We start from the raw sequence: 21,202 nt of genomic DNA on the forward strand, positions 1-21,202 counted from the left end.
TTGACTGAGTTTGAAATACAAATTGATCCAACCCTCGTGACTATAGTTAAAAATACCATATGGCATATTTGAAAGTTGTTAAGAGAGTAGATCAAGAAAAAATTGTAACTATGTATGGTGATGGGTGTTAACTAGACTTATTGTGGTGATCATTTCACAATATATACAAATATCAAATCATTATGTTATACACTTGAAACAAATATAATGTTATATGGCAACTGTATCTCAATTTTTTTAAAGACATATTTTGAAGTGAAAAAATGTTACCAGATAGAACTGGCATATTAATATATTCATTGAAAAATCCAGAAGAACTACAGGAACATATAAAAAAGTGATTTATCTCTGGGTGGATGTAGATATATAGATTTTTTAAATTTTATTTATTTTTAATTGTTGTTCTATTATAATTGTCCCATTCCCCCCCCATTGCTCTCCCCTGTTATAGTGATTTTTACTTTATTCTTTTTCATATATATATAATCTACTTTTTCTAAATAAACATGTGTAATAAGAAAAATACAATAAAAGTCACTTTTTAAATGATTAAGCTACCAGGATGATCATTGTGTTGCTATTTATAACATTAAAAAGTAGAAGTAACCTACTTTTAAATAATAGGAAAATGGATAGACACAGTATACTGTATTTTACCCATATAGTGGGACAACACTTTGCACAGGAGAAAAATATTCACGCTGCATTGCTGAGTTAAAAAGAAGACTACAAAATAAGACGTTCAAAATATGTATAATACTATATATGCAAGGAAAAGGGGTTTTTTTTGCAAAATGTTAGGAGTTGTTATGACTGGGAGGTATAAATGGGGCAATTTTGTTTTCATATCTTTACTTATCTAGAATTCCTAATTTTTCTGGGCTAAATAATGAGGAAAAATAATTTCTAATATATAGACATTGATTAGCAAATGAAAAGATACAATGATCTTTAGGAGATCTCCAGGATATGAGTGAAAAAAAGCACAAGGCAGAACAGGGTGTAGTGCTGATGACCCTGTCAGTGCCCTAAAAATAAAAACTTTTGTGTGTGTGTGTGTATACACATAGAATTTGCTAATAGCAGAAAACTTTGGACAGAAAAGTTGAGGATGGAGGATGAGTAGGGTTTAACTTTTTTAAGCATCGGCATGTCCTATTTTATAAAGCATTTTAAAGGATTCCCTGGATAACATGTATATAAGTCTATATTACCTGGATAGTGAGATTGTAGACTCTTCATTTTCTTAATTAGAAATTTTTCAGATTATTTTTAAATAATACTGTATTTCAAACAATAAAAGACAAAAAACAATCACAAATAGCCAATTATCTTTAAGAGGTTGCAAGAATGATGAAAACTATATAGAAACATGAAAAAAAGTTATGATACAGTATGGGTGAAAAAACTCAGAGTTATGCCATGGAAACAACTATGAAAATCATCATGAGTTAGAAAACAATTCACAAAAATAATACTAGTTGCATTAGGGCAGTAGGATTACAGATACATCTTGTTATTGCCTTTCTCAACCTTACTAAAGTGCAATTCTAATACTTCTCTAATAAAACATAATGTTAAAAAGAACTGGCTATACAAAGTGGTGCATTTAAGGTAAAATGTGGAACATGTTGTCTGGCAACGCTAAGGGGAATATAAACGGAAAAAGGGAGCCACAGTTATATCAGATCACCAAAGATTTGGGGAGCAAGTTGCCTGAGCTCATGGAAAGTGGTCTGGAATGGAAGGATTTACAGCACAGGCAGGGATCCCTTCAGTGATGCCTGTCAGATGAGCTCCTGAGCTCTGCACCCTAGATGGATAGATAAATGGACGAGAATGTGAGCAAGGTTGAGGCAGAGGGCATGTGTCTGAGGTCTAATTGTGACCCAGTACACACATTCCAACACTCACACACACAACCTCCCACAGCTCATTCCTGTTGTCATGCTAGTGGTTTAGGAAAAATCAGAAAGTCAGAGCTGAGATTTTGGGGATCATTTTGTCTAACTCAGGCAGAGAAGGTATTAAGGCTGAGAAGCTTATCCACAGTAACCTGTGGTTGGCTCTCTAGTCCCAGAGCCCTCGACACACCATCCCGCTAGTCACAGAATCCCAAGGAACCCAAATTGAGTGGTCTTCTGGGGGCCCAAGCTGAACTGAGAGGCCAGGACAGTATGTCCAGAATCTTTGAAGAAAAGAGGCTACTCCTGTAGCACTGTTACCTGCCTCTTTGTTGCATGGAGAGAGGATCTTGGTGCTCCCCCTCCAAAGCTGGAGCAATCAATGGGCAGCAGTCTGGGAGAGAACAGCAAATAGAGCCCAAGCTGGTGAGGAAGATTGTACCAGGTATCTCATCCCTCCAGAAACTTTCCTCACCTTGGTCCGCTCTGCTGTGTCCTGGGAAACCAACCTGTACAAACAATGTCAATGGGCACCCTTAACTTTTGGTTCTGATAGAGACTGACTGGAGGAAGCACCAGTAGGAAATGTGGAAGCAGGAGGAGAGTGAGGGCTGGTTATTTATCCCTCAGCTCCCTGCCTGACAGCTCACTCTGAGTCAGTTACTTCCCTCAGGGAAAGCCACAGCCCTGCCCCAAATCTATCCCTTCTGAGTTCCAGTAACTTCCTCTGCTCTTGTCCCTCGAGGCCTAGGGTTGATAACAGTTCTGTCTATCCCTGTCCTTAAATTCTGCCCCCAAAATGATCCTTTTTTTTTTCTTAGCTTTATTTTTTTTTAAACAAATGATCCATTTTAAATGTACCATCTGTTCCCTGCTAGCCACTGACCCATGCACAGTTGTTACCCAAACAGAACTCACAAAGTCAGTATTCTAAGTTGTCATGAAGAGATAGGGGAGCCTCTAGGCCTTCTCTGTCACCCGACCTCACCCTTCCAACTGGCGTTCAAGGCTCTTACCTTCCCCTGAAGCTTTCTGCCACAAGTAGATTCATCTTTTCACTGAGAGACACGATGAAGCTTCCCTCTGGCCTTGGCTGCACTGAGATTTGAGTCCTGGCTCCACTACTTACAAACTGGGTGGTGTTAAATTTCCAGTAGGATTTCTCTGAAATTTCAATGAGATAAGTGGGTCAAGTGCTCAGCTCAAAATAATGGTTACGTGTGAGGCAAAAATGTGCTCATATACTTTTTATACACTTTAGTTAGCAATGACTTTGTTACAAGTTTAATGTTGAAAATTAGAAAAAAATCTTTAAACAGTAGTTAGTAGATTCCCTGGTACATAGAAAGTACATGATAAATGTTGATTATTATTGTCAGCTCCATACTTTATAATATATCTCTGGGTCTCCCCACAGCTTCAGGTAGAATTCCATGCAGTCAGCCTTGTTCAATATTACTCCCCTGACCCCTGAGTTTATTCCCACCTCTCAGCTCTGCCAGTTCATCACTTTCAGTTGTTGTATGGGTGCTTTGTGCACATCTTTTGTTGTTTCACCTGTGAATATTTTCCAGCCAAAGATGTTGCAAGAGTCCTGAGGACAGCCCTGGAGGCCAGGCCTTTCATGCCCAGCTGGCAGCACTTCTTGTGGCAGGACTGGACCACGCCCCTGAACAGGCAGGGCCACCCCTCACATAGGCATCTGGAATTGTTTGCTTTAGGTGGTGAAAATCCAGTGTCCCAGGACCCATCTTGATGACAGAACGAGGAGAATAACATGTGGGGCTGGGCCATAATAATCCCATCCGCATGCACTTCACAGGGCCCTTTCGTTCTAACCTCACGACACTCACAAAGCTCCTCTTGCCAGAGTGGGTGGGGCTTTTCCTCGAAGGCAGGGGTGGAAAAGACTTACCCAGAGGGAGCTCTGAGCCACCAGCCACTCACACAATGTCACCTGGTCCCCTGCCATTATGAGATAAATGCCTAATGAAAACTCAGCACTGTTTTAAACACTTTACATAGATAAATTTATTTAATCTTCACAGCAACACGAAGATCTTACGTTGCATAAACCATCATTATCCCATTTTAGGGATAAGGAGACTGAGTCCCAGAGAGGAGGAAGATATTGATAGTCAGAATTAGAAGCCAAGCAGCCTGGCTGCAGAAGCCTTCCATGTGCAGCGAAAAAAGATCAACACCAATGATCTGGACTTTAGAGTTGTTGGGGTTTTTTAAGAGATTTTTTAAATCTATTTTCAGAGAGAAGGTAAGGGAGGGAGAAAGAGAGGGAGAGAAACATCTATCAGTTGCCTCTCACACACCCACAACTAGGTACCTGGCCAGCAACCCAGGCCTGTACCCTGACTGGGAATCCAACCAGCAACCTTTTGGTTCTCAGGCCAGTACTCAATCCACTGAGCCACACCAGCCAGGGGTGGGCTTTAGAGTTTTTAAAGTATTTTCCCTTGGCTCTTGGGACCTTCACATAGAGGGAAAGAAGGTGTCTTATCTACTGGGGCCCAGAGAGCTGATGAGATTCATCCAAGGTCATACAGCTAGTGAGCAGTCTGGGGCCAACTAGGCACAGGACAGCTTTCTTGATCCTTGGTCGGCTCACCCCCCCCCCACCCCGAACTGTTCCCTGACCAGTGGGGGCACTGTCTGTGGTTCCTATGCCAGCGGGTGGGCCGAGGTGTCCAGCGGATCGCGGCCTGACGGCCTGGGCGCTGTCCGCGGTGCTGATCCACACGCCGCGCCCTTGTACTCCAAGCGGCCGGCGGATTCCCCAAGCTTCCCTTCCAGCTCCCAGCCAAAGCCAGCTCCGGGGGTTTCGGCTGGCAACCAGGGTCCTTGGACCTGGCTCCCAGAGCTCCTGGGGTTCCCCGTCCCTTCCCCCGACCGCGCGCCAGCAGCCTCCCTTCCCCCCCTCCCCGCCCACGGCCCCTCCCCGCCAGTCCCAGGTCCCTCCCCTCCCCCCTTATCTCTCCCGCCCCCTCAGCTCCCCCTACGGCTCGTTCGCCAGTTCCGGTCACGTTGCTGGGTGTTTACGCCTGGAGGCTGCCCCGGACCCCCCTTGGCGCCCCGGAGCCCCCCGGAGCCCCGGCGCCACGGCCCCGCAGCCTCGAAGCAGCTGATGGCGCGGCAACCAGGGCGGGCGCTGCGGAACCCCGGGCGCAGCTAGCGTAGGGAAGAAGAGCTCCTCCCCGCACCCAGCCCGCGGACCCCGGGCTCCTCTGGCCTGTCGCTCCCTCAGGTCCCGAAGGTGAGGAGGCCGGTGGGCGTGGAGGGTGGGCGCCACGGTGGCCCCTAGCGAGGAGCAGCGCGGCCTGAGCTTCAGCTCCCGCGGGAGGGCCGGCGTGGGGCTGGGCGCCGCAGCGCGCGGGAGGCGGACAGGACCGCGGGCTGCTGGCAGAAGTTGTCCTCCACCGCCCAGACTTGGGCCCTTCTCGGCCCTAGCAGAGTCCGGAGTAGTCGAGGTCAAGCCACTGCCACCTCCTACCACACACATCTGTCTTTCTGCCTGCCTTTCCCTGTCCTCCCTGGTACCTCTCTTCTCCGTCCTTCTAGTCTCCACATCACCCCCCCCCCCCCCCGCTTCTCTGGGAGTCATATTGGAGGCGAAATCAGGGCAGAACATCAAGACTGAAGTGGGTGGAAGCTCCAGTTTCCCCGTACATCCCACTCCACTGCTCCTGGATCCTCTGCTTTGCTGAGCTTGGGGGTCCTGGATGTTCTGTGGAGAGGGGCATAACCTAGGGGTATTGGGGGAGGGCTCTGGAGTGGAGAGGACCACAAGACCCCTAGAGAATGTGGTTCCACTACTAGCCAAGGGACCCCACCTTACACACAGTCTCAGACATTTCCAAAAGCTGACTTCTTGTTCCCGATGCAAATCCCCAGGAGAGACAAGGACTTGGGGATGAGGGGAGTAATTATTTTTTGATACATGCACTTACTTGCCCCTGCGATTGCCAGTAACACTCAACGCATTCTCCCTGTTTCACCAACATGCCTCGTGGTCCTGTTTCAGGCAAGGAATCCTGGGAGACCAAGCCCTGCCCTCAGGAAGCTTACTGCTTAGAGCAGAAGGCACGCACACACACACGCACACACTCAAAAGTGATACATGGTGGAATGCTTGGGGAACATAGTGGCAAAAGGCAGTCCCTTCAGCTTGGTGAAGGTCAGAAAAGAGTTTAAGGAGGCAGAGACAGGGCAGGGGAATAGTAAGTGAGGGACGTTCACAAGGATGAAGAGAGTTTGCTACAAGAGCAGCAAGAGGTAGAATCCAAAAGAGGATGGGATCTGCCTGCCAATGTGGCTGCTTTTAGACTGTGAAGGGCCTTAAGTGCCAGGTGAGTGGCATGTGGGTGCTGCAAGTTGCCAGGTCCTGTCAGTCATGTATTTTGGGCAAACTAGTTACCCCCTCTGAGCCTCTGTTCCCTCATCTTTGCAGTGGATATATGCACTAACAGGGCTATAATGAAGATAAATAAGTTCATATATGTAAAATGCTAAGAACAGTACCATTTATTATTATTGTAAGTTTTAGTACCTGTGCACCCATGTCTGAGAAAGACTTTTCAAGTTCCTGCTTTTCCCTCCTACCCCAGCCCTCAGAATCATATAGTTAAGAGGCATAACAACTAAGAAAAGTAAAGAACATTTTAATTCATTTATTTATTCCTTTATTACCATGACCGTCCTATCTAATATACCTCCCCTGGCAATTAGAATGATAAAAATAAGTTTAACATTTTCCTTGAAACAAGAAGGCATACTTAAGTAATTTTAACAAAATGTGGATATTGAGTGTTCAGAACAGCACATGAATATTTGTTGATTGAATAAATATTTTCAGTCCCACAGAGAAATAAATACTAAGAATGAAATAGAAACTGGGACAAGAGAAGCAGTCAAGGGTGAGGGGAGGCAAACATGGCAAACTCGGTGCAAGCACAGAACAAGAGGCTTCAGCTCTGGTTCCTTTCCCAGCCACTGCATCTTCCTGAGGGAGAGATGGGGGCCGCAGGGGCTTGGAGCCACGAGAAGGCTAAGGGGGGGAGGGGGAGTAGTTAGACACCCAAAGAAAGATTGGACTATAAAAATGGCTTTCAAACTTTTGGTTAGCGGAAGTCTTTTCTCCAGTGAATTTGCATATGCAAGCTTCTCGTATAAAAGAGGGGTAAAAAAAAGCCTCGAAGCCTGCCCTTTTCCCCATCCCTTTTGGCAACATCTGGGACCCCTCTGCAGGACTCTGGGGCTCTATGAAGCAAATTTGAAAATCACTGATTGAGATGATTCTGAAAGCTCTTCAGAGCCATGAGTGCTATGATGCTGTACTTTCTGTGGTTCTTCCAATCCAAAGAACAATAGGAACTGGGGAGAGGAGAGGACCACAATTTCCTATTTGCCAAGTCAGTTGTGGGCAGATGGCTGGGAAGGAAAGTGAGTACCAGGAAGCTCCAGAGACGAGCAGGAAGTGAAGTCTTCTTCAGGGATCAGGAGCTCAGGCCTTAGAGATCAGAATTGTGCCAGGATCAGAGGGTTCCTGCAGCTGAAACTTTGTCTACAGCTGGGGACTTGAACACAGAAGGCTCCTCCCACCAACTTCCCCAAGGGGAAAAATATTGGTAACTTTCTTTTTCTTTCTTTCTTTTAATGAGTTGAGTTTAATTTATTTGAACCAAACAGATGACCTGCCAGGGAAGCAAGATCCCAAATACTCCTGTAACTTTCATAGATGAGAGATATGTCATAAGTACTTGGAATTAACTCTACAAATTGTGAACCCTGTATTACAAGTCCTTTTTTATTCTTGATGACAGTTCTTTAAAATGAACATTTTTCATCAAGCTGGAAAATTAAAACAAAGAAGTAGGAGCACTGGGCGAAGGTGGACAGAACCGCAGAAACAGTACAGTTCCTGAGGTAGTGAGGGCAGGGGACAGAGGTGAGGGATCCTTCTCACTGTGAGGTTGGGCATCTCAGGCTGGGTAGGGGGAAAAGATGGAGCCAATGGCTCTTACCCTTTAGCTGCTGCTACTGGCCTGGACCTTGTCCTCAGACACGAGGTCCTGAAGCCAAGAGGTTCCAGGACTGCACTTCCATGTGAAAACCTGACATTTTTTCTGGGTTGGGTCTTCCAAAGTACATGTGACTCACTAGCCACACACAGGAGACCTGTGTTGTCCCTGGTTCCCCTGTCCCCACTTCATCTCCCGCCCTCCCCCAAACAAACTAAACACTAATGTCGAAGAAAGAATGTTTGCCAAGATCGTTTGTGACCCAAATTTCTGCCCTGAGAAGAGCAAGCAGCCTGCCTAGTTGGAAGCAAATACTCAAGTCCTTCTGGGAAGGCACGGAAACAGCTGGTTGGCTCAGTGTGTCACTGTGGCCAGGGTCCAGTCCCCAGGGCTGTGTGGAAAGGGCTTTGACTCTTCTGAAACATTTGCATTTCAGCCACTGGGAACAGACATCTTCTCTCTTCAGCATAGGCATGGACCCACATGCCTTCATCCTCCAGCTGCACACACAGCAGACACATAGATTCAGCAGATGCAACACCCCCCCCACACACACACATACACATATGCATGGGCGCAGGTACATGTACAGGCACACAGGCATAGACATAGAAACAGACAAGAGCACAGACATGGCTCACCTGTTTCTCCCGAGTAATGCGCCAGTGTATCAGACACTCACTGACGTCTGTTTCTCCCTGTCTGAGGCCTCCTGAGCACGTCAAGTGTAACATGTCTCAGGCTGGATGTTACCTCCTCTGTAAATCTGCCCCACCCCATCAGTTCACCCCAGCTCCACAAATTCACTCAGTCGTGCATTCTACAGATATTTACAAAGTGTCTCTGATCTGCCAGATTATGTTCTAGGTACTAGGGAACAAAACAGTCCTTCATCTTGTGTTGCCAACAGGCTGGCAGGAGAAACAGACAATAAACAAAAATGTAACGTAGGCATGTGGTGATCAATTAACGGAAGAAAGACAATGCCGATTAAGGGAGTGGATAGTGACAGAGAGGTCTATTTTAAATCAGATAATCAGAGAAGGACCGTGATTATGTCACATTTGAATGAAGGAAGAGATGGGCCACGAGGGTATCTTGGTAAAGGGCATTCCTGATAGAGGGGACAGCACGTACAAAGTCCCTGAGAAAAGGGTGTGCTTGACATGTTCAGGGAACAGCAGGGAGGCCAGAGGGGCTGGGATGGAGCCAACAGTGGGGGAAGAGTGGGAGATGAGGATAAGCAGAGACAGGGTGATGCGTGGGGTCTGGTAGGAACTTTGGATTTGGCTTTAAGTGTGACAGGAAGCCATTGGAGCGTTTTCAGTGACGGACGGGGTGACTTGATCAGATTTGCTGGAGGAACTCTGACTGCTGCACAGAAAACAAGGGCTAGAGTGGAAGCAAGAAGCCACTTAAGAGGCTCCTGCAGTGGTACAGCGAGGGGACAGCGGTGACAGGGACTAGGGAAACACAATGGATATGGTGACAACTGACTGGATATAGGATGTTTTATGAAACTAGAGCCCACAGGATTTGCAGATGGATGTAAAGATGGCTAAAAGATGACTCCTAATCATTTGTCCTGAGCAACTGAATGAAGAGGCCGAGAGCAGTGCTGCTAATGAAGATGGCGGACAGTGCGCAAGAGCAGGTTTGGAGGAAAGATCGCAAGAGTGGGACTTACACGTTTGAGGGACCTACGAGACATCCAAACAGATGTATTGGGTAGTTAGTCTAGCATTCAGGGGAGTTCGTTGACAGGGTGACATATACATAGAATTTACAGCCGAGGGACTGGACGAGATCACCTCAGGAGCGATTAGAGAGAGAAGAGGCCCCATGTGAAAGACGAGGAAGCGGGGAAAACCCAGCAAATGTGCCTTCATACTTGAGCTGCCCAAACCGGGAAACTCTTAAACATCCTGGACACCACCCCCCACCCATTATGACCTAATTCAGCGATTTTCAACCAGTGTGCCATAAGAATTCTAAAACATGCAATACCTGACTATTTAGTCAAGGGTGCTGACCTCTATTTTTTTTTTTTTTTTAGATTGTCAAATAAAAAAAATGACATCAACCAATATGACAATAGCCGTCCAGTGTCGATGAATCAAAATTATAACACTTTTTTTTGTCAGATCAGCAAAAAAATATATTTTTTGGTGTGTTGCAGAATTTTAGTAATTAGTTTGTGTGCTTTGAGAGGAAAAGGTTGAAAATTGCTGACGTAATCCAGTCTATCCTTGTGTCTTGCCAATTCTACCCCCAAAGTACACCTGGAACTTTCGCTCCACTCCATCACGTGGCCCCGGCCTCCATCGTCTCTCACCTGGACCACTGCTGCATTCTCCCAACTGACGTCCCCGTATCCACTTTGCTCCCTCTGATCTGCCCTCCCCACAGCAACTAAGGTGATCTTTTAAAAATGCAAATCATGTCCCTCACCGCCTAAAATCCTTAAATAACTTCCCAATTCACTTAGTATTAGTCCAAACTTCTTAACGTAGTTTACAAGACCCTGTGTGATCCTTTCCTTGCTAACCTCACTTCCTGCCCCCTCCCCCAGTACCTTACACATCAGCCTTCATCAGCAGTTGGCAACACCACGGTTTCTCAAAAAGACCATGTGAAGCAATTAGCACATAGGACTTGGCACTTAGTAGGCACTCAATAAATTCAGCTACCATTATAATCCTTCCTCTGGGCCTTCACAAATGCTATTCCTGTTTGGGATGCTCTTCCCAGTACTCTTCTGACTAACTCCTACTCTTCCTGCAAGTCTGTATTACTTTCCTGCTGCTGCATAACAAATTACCACAAACTAAATAGCTTAAAACAACATATAGTTTCTCACACTCTCCAAGAATCAGGAGTCTGGCACTTTTTACCTGGGTCCTCTGTACAAGGCTAAAATCAAGACCAGCTGCATCCTTATCTGAAAGCTTAACTAGGGAGCAATCCACTTCCAGCATCCCTTAGGTTATTGGCAGAATTTATTTCTTTCTGGTTGTAGGACTGAAGCCCCATGATCTTGCTCGCTGTCAGCCAGGCACCATCCCCAGTGACTAGAGCCTCTCTCTCGGGTCTTCCTCCACAGGCTCCCCAGCATGGCAGTTGAGCTCTTCAAGGCCACCTGCAGGATTTCCCTCAGGCTTCAGATCTCTTCCTTCTGTAAGGGCCCTTTGAACTGGCCCACCCTGGATAATCTCCCCTTTGATAAACTCAGAGCAACCGATCGGAGACCTTAATTACACCTGCACAATCCCTTCACTCCTGTCATAAATCTAATCACTGGAGTGAAATATATCATATTCCCAGTCCCACCCACACCCAAGGGGAGGAGGTAACACAGGAGGGCATGACTACCAGGAACTGGGAGTCCTGGGAACCCTCTTAGAATTCTGTCTGCCGTAAGGTCTCAGCCTAAAATCACTTCCTCAGAGATCTTCTTCGACCTTAAATCTAAAATAGGTCCCAGTAGAGCCCCTGCCAGTGTGGCTCAGTTAGTTGGTCATTGTCCCACAGGGTGAAGGGTCACTGGTTCAATTCCAGGTCAGGGCACATACCTGGGTTGTGGATTTGGTCCCTGGTCAGAGCATGTAAGGAGGGCAACCAATCGCTATTTCTCTCTCACATCAATGTTTTCTCCCTCTCTTTCTCCCTCCCTTTCCCTCTTTTTAAAATTAAAAATAAAAATAAATTTAAAAATTACAATGAAATAGGTCCCACTTTTTATTCTTCTGCATTACACTGTAGGTTTCTTTCTTGGCATCTATCATAAATTGTAATTGTAAACTTATTTGTATTATTATTTGTAAGATGCATTTTCATTTGTTTGATTCTCTCCCCTCCACCCTGTGAGCTCCTTGACAGCAAGGTTTTGTTTTGTTCATCTGTGTTCCCCATACCCAGCACAGCAGCTGGCAACAGTAACTCACTGAATGAGTGAATGATGAAGAGAAGAACAAATCAAGACATGGATTAACCTACTCACATATTTAATAGAAATGAGAAGGGATGTAGGACTGATTGAGCCAGGGCCTGGGATAAGTGCTCCACTCGCTTTAATCATATTTAGTGCTCACTGTTACTATTAGTAACCCCATTTTACAGCGAGGGAGAAAAAGGCTCAGAAAGGTTAACTTTCTTGCCCAAAGTCACACAGCAGGTAACTGAAAAACTCAGGATTCAAAACCAAGATGGTCCTCAGTGTAAATATTGGGGAGTTTCTTTGGGTTCAAAAGATTTGGTTGGAGAATTGGGTCTGCCACCACTTACTGAGCATGTGAACTGGCACAAGTCACTTCAGCTCTGAGTCTAAGTTTGTGAAATGGGGGTGGTCACACCTACTGAAGAATGATTGGCAAAGTAAGATAATGTGTATAAAGTTGTTTAAACATAGCAGATGGTCCATAAATATTGTTACCGGCCAGAGGGCCACCCTCTACTGAAATGAAAATCCTCATTGGTTGGACCAGGTGATCAGAAGGATACAAGGGAAGGGAGCTCAGAAAGAGAAGCCTATGAATGTGAGGGTCTCAGGCGAACCTGCTTGGTATAACCCTACAAATAAAAATCTGGACTTGCAGAGACTTACATGAAAGCCAGTCTGGATGGGACCATTTGCTGAATGGAGCTGTCCCTCAACTGGCCTCCCTCTCCAAAGCCCAGGGAATTCCTGGGACAGGTAGGGGTAGTTCCTTCAAAAGCTTAGGGAGTCCCTGGCAGAGAAGACATGAGCTCTGGGGCCTCGTGGGAAAGGGGTGGAGCCACAAGAGGGAGAGCTGAAAGGCCAGGCCACCATCAGGATTCATGAATGCAAATGTCCCCCTCCCATCAGTGTCTTAAGTTCCACCTTGGGTTCACTACATGGGTCTCCCTCCCCCATTCTTCTCTACCACTGCCTTCAGCCCACAAAATCAGTGCTAGTAAAACATGCATCAGATCTTCCTCCTCTCTGACCCAGAAGAGCGCAGAGCCATGGCTTGAGGTTCACTCAGAGATATGGAGTTGAACTGGGACAGGCTGTGCTCAGAACCATTCTGCTGCCCTGCCAGGCGACAGTCACCTGGAGCTGCAATGCTTGCAGGATAGCGGACCTGGAAGAGACCTCAGGGTCCTTACACTGAACAATTCAGTTTGGCCATGAGAAAACCAAGAGCCCAGAGAGGGAGAAGGCTTGCCCAGAAGCAGGCTAGAACCCGTCTCTGTTTCTCTTTACTGACTTTGCTGCTCCATTGGCTTTTCCTCTCTGAGAAGCAGAAGAAACCATGGGGTAGGGGAGTGAAGCCATTTCCCTCTGGGCCTCTGGTTCTTCATCTGTTAAATGGGAAGAACTGTACTTTCCTGCCAGCACCCCCACTTGTTCATGACATTCTGGTGAGTAAATACAGGGGAAGTGACTGCAGCGGCAGAATCGTCTACCTGGTGGGAACAGGACCCCAGGTTGGAGAAGACTGTGGGGGATCTGAGGGTGGGCAGGGCAGATGGGCCCAGAAGATGTGGGTTCACATTGTCATCCTCCCCAGGTGGGGCCCAGGCCTGAGTTGCCATGGATACCGTGTCCCTAGAGCATCAGATCCAGAGCGTACAACGCCACATCAGCTTCCTGAAGAAAGAGCAGATGGCCCTGCTGCGGGATCTGCACCTGGAAATCCTGAGGCTGCAGAAACGCTGCTCAGGTGAGGCCAGGAGGGATGGGTGGGGGACTGGGGGGCAGGGGCGACTGTCATCATCACAGTCACTGTCTCTGACGGGGTGTCCACCATGAACCTCTCGAGCTTCACAAGAATCCTGCCAGGTGGGTGTTCATCACCCATTTTTCTGAACGAGGAAACTGAGTCTTGGAGAAGTGAGATAGAAGTTTCGGGGCAAAGGGTTCTGGTCAGCAGCAGAGGGAAACCTGGGAACCATTCCTGGGAATTTCCTGTCCCTTTCTAGTTAATGTTCATCAAGTGCCTCCCAGGTGGGGAGACACACAGGGAGGATAGTAAGACACACAGAAAATAAAGCGGGTCGGCGGGGAGTTCGCGGGCAGGATCATGTCCAGCTTGAGGCGCGGCGATGCAGGAGGAGACAAGGCATCGCAGGCTCCCCAGAGGTGGGAAGCATTTCCACTCCCTCCAGGCTGAGTAAGACTTACACATGCTGACAACATATTACGGGGGTGGGGGGGTGGAGAAAGCATTCCTATGACAGGAACAGCATGACAAAGTCCTTAGGAAGGAAACTAAAAGCTTAGGAAAAGTTGAATTTCATGGATAAAGCAGAGTTTAAAGGAGACTGGTGAGAAATACGGCTGGAGCCAGATCATGGAAGATCTTAACAAATACCAGGACAGCTAAGAAGTTTGGCCTGTCCTCTTGGGTAGCAGGGAGCCACTGAAGGTTTTAGAGCAGCATCCTGCTGCATCAGGAAACTCAGCCCAGCAGTTGTATGGAAGATGTGCTGGTGGGAGAGGGAGGCAGGGAGACTAGTGACAGGGCTGATGAAATGGTCCAGAGGAGAGATGAAGCGGGGTGGAAAGAGGAGGACCAGTGGGAAGCAGACAGGAGGAAAGGACTTGGCAGCCAATTGAGTTTATGAGCAGGACAGAAGGCAGCACCGAGGACAATGTAAATCCCCGGCCTGACCTCCCTCTTGAACCTCAGGACTCTCAGAGGCCTGGCTCGGGCCCAGGTGCTCACCCGCACCGAGTATCCAAGTGCAGGCTTCAGAGCCAGTGATTCACAGTGTGTCTCAGCTGGAACAGCCCAGCCTCCTCACTGTAAAAGTAGGTAAATTGAGGCCCAGAGAGAGGGAATCACACAATATGTTAATAGCAGAACTAAGATTAAAGCCAGATCTCCAGATTCCCAGTCCTCTGCAACTTTCTGCCCATTCTCTCCCCAAGATGGTCAGACTTCTGTCTCCCTTCCAGCCTCTGCTCATGGGAGGCTCTCCATTCCCCAGAGGGAAACTGAGGCCCAGAACGTTTGAGCGCCCTGCCTGGCCTCTCAGTCTGGCATGAAAATCCAGGAGCCCTGACTCTCAGCCCCACAGCCTCCTTCCACTCCACATGCAGGTTCAGCTGCCACGTTCCAAGGCCAAGCTCCCCACATCTCCCCCAAAGCCTGCACGGCAGCAGAGCCAGCCCCACGCTAACTCACCCCCGCCTGATGCCACCTTTTCGCTGCAGTAACATTCAAGGAAAATTGAGATGAGCGAACCCTAAGACCCTACAGCTCCTCCTCTCATTTCTTTTTGTTTTGCCCTGATTCTGAAGACCTGGGTCCTTCCACTCAGGGCACAGGTGAGGATCTCAAGAGGTAAAATAGGCAGGGACAGAGGGCCCTGAGCCTCCATCACCCTTCTGAGATGGGCACAGGCCTGCAGCCTCTATGTTATTGATTAAGGAGATAAAAATAACTGAGCTGGCCTAGGGCAGCCACTCTTGGGGCTGAAATGACCAAATAAGGCCCTCCCTCCAAGGGGTGTGGGAGCGAGGAGAAGAGACCAGAACAAAAAAGATTTTTTTAAAAAGGCCCTGGCTGGTGTGGCTCAGTGGATTGAGCCCCAGCCTGCAAACCAGAGGGTTTCCCATTCAATCCCCAGTCAGGGCACATGCCTGGGTTATGGGCCAGGTCCCCAGTTGGGGGCATGCGAGAGGCAACCACACATTGATGTTTCTCTCCCTCTCTTTCTCCTGCATTTCCCCTCTCTCTAAAAGTAAATAAATAAAATCTTTGTAAAAATAAAAAATAAAAAAATAAAAAAAGATGCAAGAGGAGGGTCCAGAGGCTAAAGGGATGGGAGAGAGGAGGGGCGGGCATAGTAGCCAAGGGGCAGGGTCCTGGGAGAACCTGCCATAAGGAGGTAAAGACTCAGAATGAAGGGCTTGGAGGTGGATGAGTGCGTTCTGGGTGGTGGGGCAGCTGGATGATAACAAAAACTCAAGAACTGCCCCCATGTATTCAGCACTGACTCAGCCCTGGGCTGAACCCTCTGTTTCTTTCTCTCATTAATCCCAGCAACAGCCTCTTGTGAGGCAGAAGCAGTTTTGTCCCCACTTGGCAGATGAGAAAACTGAGGCTCAGAGAGGTGCTGTCATTGGCCCAAGGTCACAGAGCATCTGACCTCACAGCTTGCTCATCCAAACTGAGGGAACTCTAACCAGAAGATGAGCTGGGGGATTTGATGGATGGGGGAGTGGGGCCCAGTTGAGATCCATCTTCTCTCCCCCAACTCCAATGATCAAGGGCTGAGGAGAAACCAGGCCACAGGGAGTTCATGACAGAGCCAGAGTCCCTGGGCTGTGTCCCTGAACCTACTCCAGGTTCCGTTGAGCCACAGGGCAGGGCTTTGGAGGAGGGGCCAACTTGGTCCCAGGAAGCCCTGGGGACGGAGGCATCAGCTAGTCCTCCTCCAGGGGCCCTAGGAAGAAGGTTCAGGCTCCGGTCACAGCAAAAGCCCCAGGTACCCCAGCTCTCTGTCTCCTAGCAGCAGTTGGCCTCCCCAGGGAAGGCACCTCGGCAAAGACCCTCGTCTCTAGAAGAGCTGGGTGAGGGCAGAGAGGAGGGGCTGGCAGAGGACCCACAGGCCGTCTCCAGGTGCTGCTGCAGTGGTGGTCCCAGAGATGTGTTACCTTCTCCCCCCTCCCCCGCCACGTCCACACCTTCTCCCTCTGGGCACCTGACTGAGCTCCTGCAGATACATGGAGGTGCTCCTGAGCAGTGCCCTCACCCAGGCAGCTGTGGCTCCCCAGCTCCCTCAGGCCTTTTTCCCAGCTACTGGGGGAGTTGGGGGAGTGGGGGAATGATCAGACTCAGCTGGCTGAGGGATGGGGCCTTCTGGCCTGTAAGGAATGGGGCTGCAAAGACAGGAAGGCAGAGAGGTGTGGCCAGGCTGCCAGTGCCCAGGAAAATCTTGCTCTGGCACTAGCACCTTTGGCGGGCTCCTTGGCTGCCATGCCCCGCCAGTGCCAAGCCACACAGGCTTTTCATCACCAGGTGGCGCTGTCCTGGTGGAGCTCAGAGGAACCATGGCTGGGAAAGGGGCAGGGCTGATGTTCAAACAATAACATTGGCACAGCAGTACTGGCTGTGAAAACAGTGAGACACATGTGTCCTATTGGTAAATAGCTACTACCTTGGCACGACTCAAGTGTCCCAGGACACTCCAGCCTTCCCGGATCCACCAACTAAACACTAAAGCACTGTGCCCTGTGCCGTAGGAGGTCCTTCAGACCAACTCTGGTTGGCATGTTAAATATTTGTACATCACCCCTGGGAAGGAGCAATGCTCCCCCAGCCCCAAAAGCAAGCCAGGCTCCTGAAGCCCACCAGGGTTGAACTAACCCCCAAATCTAAGCCACAGAGCTGGCACTGGAAAGGTCTCTGGGCTTAGAGTCAAGCAGATCAGGCTCAGGCACCTGTCTTCGTCTCTTCCCCTTGCTAGGCTGTAGTAAAATGGGTACTGGGGCTGATCTGGATAGTTTCTAAGGATCCTTATTGCCACCTTTACTGAGCTGTGATTCCCTGATATACACATGCACACGCCCATGCACACACACCTGCCTTTTCTTTTCTCTTCCCCCAGAACTGACCCATGACCTGGAGATGAGAGAGGCTCAATCTCACCAGCAAGGTAAGAGGAGGATGACTGATGGGGAAGTGTCATGGGGGCCCAACAGGTCACCTTTCTGTATCACTTAGTAAGACCCAAGCCTTCTCTGTCCCCAGTCTAGACTTGGGGCCAGCCAGTCCTCAGCTTGTTGAGCACAGTGCAGGACATCAGCCCCATGTGCCCACTGTGCTGTCTGACTTGTGCAGTGAACAGCCTGCACCACCGCATGTGGGACCCCGTAGCCACATTCTGGGGCAGGGGGGAGGGGGAGTGGGAAAATGAAAGCACGCAGGCGATGGGGTCCAGGAGGCCCACTCAGCTGACCTCATTCCCCTCTGTGACACACCTCACCAGTCTTTCCCATCCTTGCACAAGTGATGCCCACGACCAGCATCCATAGCCTCCAAGATGCTGGGTCAAGATGCAGCACAATGACAGTATGAGGTCCTTGACTTCAGGAAACTAAGCCTATTAGAGAAAAGAGACACATGCACATCAGCAAGTCCTTCATTTTACAAAAGCACAATTCCTGGCCGTGTAACAATTCCACTAAAAGATTTTTTAAACAAATTATTACTTCACCCATAAAATGGCAGATGAGGTGGGGAGGTGAGATGAAGTGGGTTTAGAGTTTCAGTTTTGCAAGATAAAAAAGTTCTAGAGGTCTGTTACCCAACACTGTGAGTATACTTAACACTACTGAACTGTACACTTAAAAATGGATAGGATGATAAATTTTGTTATTTTTACCAGAAATAAAACTTTTTTTTTTAATAAAAAGGGTTGCATTGTTGAGATCATAATCACCAGATTATACAGTCTCTAAAATTTAGAACTATGTGGTACCCATTGTCTCAAAGTACAAGACACATAACTTGACATGGAGAGGGATTCCATAAATGCTTAACTAAGAATGAATCACAAAACTAGTCTTTCTTAGCCAGGAGAGATTTAAGAATGCCATACTGACATGCTGCTTATAGATCAAGAGCTACAGATCAAGAGTTAGGGATGAGAAAGCTGGAAATGTAAAAATGTTAGGAGCTCTACGAATTGACTTGCATATGTGTGTGTAAAGATCTAAACACTTACAGACTTGAAGGAATTCTGCTCACTTTAAGTGGTAACTATGGGCAACCTTTCACAACATTCTGTGTCCCTACAGTCATTCAAATGTGCCAGTCTGACGATACCTATGTTCCTGCTGAAATGGAGCTAATAATCCAGGAGCAGGGGTCCTCAACTCTGAGGGTCTGTTAGCATCACCTGGGAAGATTTAAGAAGTGCAGTTCCCATGTTCAATCCCAGAAATTCTGATTCAACTGGTCTTCTGTAGGGCCCGGGGGGAAACTTTTAAAGCTCTCTGGATGGTTCCAGTGTATATCCTGGGTTGAAACCCAGTGCAGCGGGCAAAGGCAAACAAGTAAACAAAAAAGTACAAAATGTAATAAACTCTCTCTCCATGAAACAAGGTTCTGGCACGCTGACTCTCCTTTCCTGCCCGCACTCCAGGTTCTTTCAGTTCCTTGGTCCTGCATGTTTCTCCCACCACAGTGCTTTTGCACACGTTGTTCCCTCTGCCCAAGCGCCGTCCTCTCCCCTCTTCACTACTTAACTCCTATTCATCCTCCAGATCCTAGCCAAGTCGCTCTTCTGCTGGGACACGTTCTCTGAGTAGGCCACATTCACCTGTTAGTCGTGGCATTGATACATGTCACATGGCACATGAATCTCACCTTCATCTGTAATTATGCCCTGTACTTCTCCCACTATGCCTGCTGTAAGCTTCATGACAAATGTTTTCTTATCCACCATAGATAGCCCCAATGGCTGACACAGTGCACATAGTAAGGGATAAATAAAATGGTCAGGGAGAGTTTTACATTAAGCTGAAATCACAAGAATTAGAGGAGAGGGCCAGCAGAAGGTAGGATAGGAACAAAGGCCCTGGGCAGGAAAGGTGAGGCTGCTGCGGCCGTGGGGAGTGAGAGAGAGCTAGGGAGTCACAAGGCTTTGGGGGTGGGGGCATGCGGGGAGGATGGGTGAACTGTCTGCACCATCCCCTCTCCTCCCTATCTCCTCTTTCCAGAGGCGGCGTCCCGGGAGCTGGAGAGCAAGTGCCGGGAGCTGGAGTCGCAGCTGGCGGAACGGGCGGCGGCCAACTCCGAGCTGCGGCAGGAGGTGGCGCAACGCGAGGCCCTGGTGTCCGCGCTGCGTTGCAGCTTGCGCGCGGAAGAGCGCCGCTTCCTGGAGGAGCTGCGTCGTCGCAGCCACCGCGCCACCGTGCTGGGCACCGAGCTGCAGAAGCACACCGAAGCGGCAGCCTACCTCTCCTGCCAGCTGCACGCGGCACGCCAGAGACTGCAGACACCGCGCCCGGGGCCCGGGGCCGCTGCCGAGCCCCGGCCCCGCCGGCGCGCACAGCGGGCTCGCCGCCCGCCGGCCACGGAGGCCGCCGCCAAGGGCCCCCCCGGCCGGGACTGGGCCGCCTGGGACCGCGCGGCCTGCGCCTTGGACGACGCTGACCCCATGCCCGACCCCGCGCTCTTCCTCTACGCCCGGAGGCCCCTGCGGCCCAGTGGCCGCAGTCCGCGCCAGCCACCCCCCCAGGAGCCCCCGGACCAAGCCGACCCACCGGCTGTCCCCAACTCGTCTAGTGCGCCCGGGGCCCCGGAGTAGGCGCAGCGCTTGGCGGGCGGTAGGGGAGGGGGGCGAGGGAAGCGGCCGCGGCTCCTCCATCCCTTCCAACCGTCCCCGTCTCTGCCTTTTGTATTTCCCAACGTTTCCGAAGCTTCGAGCTCTCCCCTCACGCGAAGGAGCTCCTCTGCGAGGCTCCACGAGTGCACCTTTTTGGTAGAGGACTCGCCATACAGATCCTTATCTGATCCCCTCCCCTGCCACGGGGAGGGAGGAGGGCGGGGGTCACGCCCTGTCCCGAGAAAGCTGACAATCGTTTGGCAGGAAGGGGAAAGCTGGGCTGGCTTACGGAAAGGAACCGGAGTGGCACTTAGCACCCCTAGGCCTTCCAGCTGTACCCCTCCCCACCCACAGCCCCGCACGGCTGCCCTTCCTAACAAGCCTTCCTCCTAGGAGAGGCTCGGGTTCGGGGGCTAAAGTCTGAGCCTTTCCCCTTGGAGCCGCTTCTCCTCCCCCTACCCCGCTGATAGGTCCTTACAGGTGAGCACCTAACACTTTAGAAGACGCTTCCTCCCAGAGCCTCTGGTGGGGAAAGTATATAGCCTGATGGAAGTTTGAACTTCCGAAAGGTAGCGCCCCCAGACCCTTAGGATTACGGGTGGGTTTGGTGGCCGAGCCTAGTCTAGAGCTGTCTCCAGCCAGCTCCCCCACAGGATGTCACCTGAGGGATTTAGCCTGGGAGCTGTGCTGGGGAATTGAGGAACACTCAGGCCTACGGAGGGGGCAGAAACTGCCTTTGGGAGGGATCTGGGAACCTGAAAGTGCCCTGGGAGTTTTCCTAGTCCGGTGTATTGGTGCTAATTTTGCCCAGCTTCCTAATTAGCTGGGTGCACCCAGAGACTGGAAGAAGGGCCCGGCTTCTTGAAAGTAGCCGTTGATAGAGGTTTGAGTTTGCTGGGGAGATGTCCCCAGCCTGCCCCCTCCAGGGATGTCAGACCTGACAGGGGCCGTGTGCCCAGA

General features: G+C 49.4%; 1 protein-coding gene across 1 annotated transcript; it reads left to right on the forward strand.

Moving 5' to 3' along the window:
- The first annotated feature begins 5,010 nt into the window (after positions 1-5,010).
- On the forward strand, positions 5,011-21,201 carry CCDC92B (coiled-coil domain containing 92B). The gene is made up of 4 exons (XM_090291192.1): positions 5,011-5,172; positions 13,471-13,623; positions 17,519-17,566; positions 19,635-21,201. The coding sequence occupies exons 2-4, from the start codon at positions 13,494-13,496 to the stop codon at positions 20,222-20,224; spliced, it is 768 nt and encodes a 255-aa protein (XP_090147318.1). The 5' UTR covers positions 5,011-5,172; positions 13,471-13,493; the 3' UTR covers positions 20,225-21,201.
- The last annotated feature ends 1 nt before the right edge of the window (position 21,202 follows it).

Source organism: Furipterus horrens, unplaced genomic scaffold (genome assembly GCF_987537825.1).
Source record: "Furipterus horrens unplaced genomic scaffold, mFurHor1.1.pri manual_scaffold_11, whole genome shotgun sequence".
NCBI lineage: Eukaryota > Metazoa > Chordata > Mammalia > Chiroptera > Furipteridae > Furipterus > Furipterus horrens.

Coding starts and splice junctions, on each gene's coding strand:
- CCDC92B (XM_090291192.1), top strand. CDS start 13,494: ATGGATACCGTGTCCCTAGAGCATCAGATCCAGAGCGTACAACGCCAC. Junction 13,624..17,518: donor GCTGCAGAAACGCTGCTCAG/GTGAGGCCAGGA, acceptor CTCTTCCCCCAG/AACTGACCCATGACCTGGAG. Junction 17,567..19,634: donor GGCTCAATCTCACCAGCAAG/GTAAGAGGAGGA, acceptor TCCTCTTTCCAG/AGGCGGCGTCCCGGGAGCTG.